General features: G+C 39.6%; 2 protein-coding genes across 2 annotated transcripts in view; one reads left to right on the top strand and one right to left on the bottom strand.

Annotated features, from left to right (window-relative positions):
• cdh23 (cadherin-related 23) overlaps positions 1 to 1,997 on the top strand; it is a gene marked incomplete at its 5' end in the record, with an annotated part of 152,643 nt that overhangs the window by 93,601 nt on the left and 57,045 nt on the right.
• Positions 1 to 1,997, bottom strand: part of vsir (V-set immunoregulatory receptor) — a gene marked incomplete in the record, with an annotated part of 28,019 nt that overhangs the window by 9,424 nt on the left and 16,598 nt on the right. The window contains 1 exon segment of the mRNA XM_014005463.1: positions 1,291 to 1,683. Coding sequence (XP_013860917.1) covers positions 1,291 to 1,683 — 393 coding nt within the window.

The following is a 1,997-nucleotide window of genomic DNA, read 5'->3' as shown; positions in this document are numbered from 1 at the left end:
GTTAAAAATAATAATTTATATTTTATCTAAAACAAAAAACTAAAATAAAATGTAGCTCCTCTGAATAAGGACAACCAGTCTAAAACCAATGTTCTCAAATAAAGACAGAGGTGGTCAGGAGATTATATTCATAGATATACAGTATTTTAATCAAATATTAATTAAATAACTTAAATACTTACATAATAAATATAAAATTAGGCAGTTCAGTGGCACAGTTGGTAGTGCAAGATTTTGCCTCTAAGGAAGAAAATAGATCAACTTCCTGGGTTGTGTTGAGTCTTTAGTTTTCTCTCACAGACCAAAATCATATTTATTAAAACTAATATGAAAAAGCTAACGAAAGAATAGTTTGGGATGATGTGTTTGGAATTGTGCTTGTTTTAGTCTTTATTTCCAGTTTTGGGGTTTTATAATTACAGTTTTTGTTCATAAAAGTAAACATCAACAAGCAAATCAAACTGGTTTAACATACACAGAAGAGGTGACGCTTTAAAACTGAGAAAGCTTGTAAATGTCTTTAAAATGCATATTTTGACTTTTTTAAATAAAATGACAGGCATCACGGCAATCATTTGTGAAGCGAAGTGTCCCCATCACRTTTAAAATGAATTTCATTTGAACCCCCACATTTACCATCAAATATTACTTCACCTAAATAAATATATTCCACTTGATGTAGTCGAATACTCACATTAAGTGTTTTCCTGTAGGTAAAAGTCTGTTTAACACCCCGTTAAAATGCAACAGAACGCAGGAAATGGCATCAACTTCTTTCACTGGGACCCCCAACGTTACAAATACTTCTGATGCCACTGAAATATGTAACAATGTAAGTACAACATGGTACTCCGTGTGTAAAGATACAGAATAAGTTACAAATGGACTCATGCAATTTTGTTGGTGTATATTTAATATACTTCTAATCGCTATTTCAATCTTTCTATCTTGCTGCCGGGTAATCACTTCTCTCTGTCTCTATTTTCTCTTCACTGAAAAAAAAGGTGATGATGAAATAAATAAACTAATATTTAGTTTCGTTTTCTACTGAAGTGACAAAAAAAGAAATGGACTAATGCAGAAGTGCAGATAGTTTTAGTTCTTGTTTGTCTCTGAACGTCACAAAATCAGTAAAATTATCTATAAAATAACAAACTGAACATCAGTTGGCACGTCCATGGTTTTTCAGCCCCCCCGCCCATGGCCCCCCTGAAAAGATTTTCTTTAGGCGCCACTGTCTCAGTGAYTGATTAATAAATGATTGAGCTGCGGCTCGTTTGCTGTTCTTACCTGCGAACACGTGAAGAATGGCGTAGCTGTGGAACTCCAGGGTTGGCTTTTCATGCTTGTGGCTTCCCCACAGCAAGCAGCAGTAGCGGCCCTGGTCGGCATGCGTGACGTTGGTCAGAGTCACCCACATCCTGTCCTTGGTGTGTCCGAAGTCCAGCCCCAGCTGTGGGGAGTGGTTGCTGGGGTGCTTAGGGTGCGACAAGTTGCGCGGCCTCAGCCCCTTTTTGCAGTGTTCGTCAGTGTACGGGGTGAAGAGCCAGAGGTGCTTCAGTTCCTCGCTGTTGGCCCCCGCCTGCTCGCATATGACTCTGGCTGTCGCACCCTCGGGACAGGCGTAGTACATGTGGGGGGCAGGGGCTCTCTGGGCTGTCTGGTGGGACGTCGTGGCTTTAGCTGGAGAAAATAAAGACAGAGGATTATAAATAACATGTCAAATCACATGTCAAAATCAAGGCATTTGGCCTGCAGGTGACTACCGTCTAGTAGGGGTGTAAGAAAATATCGATACACTGAAATATCGCGATATTTCATTTCCCGATACTGTATCGATATTCTAAAGCCCTGTATCGATTTTTAATTAAGGTTTAAAATGTCAACCTTCTTGCCAACCATTCATTTTTATGTTGTAGTTCAGCCTCTGACCACTAGTTGGCAGCAGTGAGTCAGCCATTTGGCTCCTCTACCTCTTGAGCACCAGAGCGTAAGAG

The sequence above is a fragment of the Austrofundulus limnaeus genome, unplaced genomic scaffold (genome assembly GCF_001266775.1).
Source record: "Austrofundulus limnaeus strain Quisiro unplaced genomic scaffold, Austrofundulus_limnaeus-1.0 Scaffold30, whole genome shotgun sequence".
In the NCBI taxonomy this organism is placed as follows: Eukaryota; Metazoa; Chordata; class Actinopteri; order Cyprinodontiformes; family Rivulidae; genus Austrofundulus; species Austrofundulus limnaeus.
This window is presented reverse-complemented; position numbering and strand designations above follow the sequence as displayed.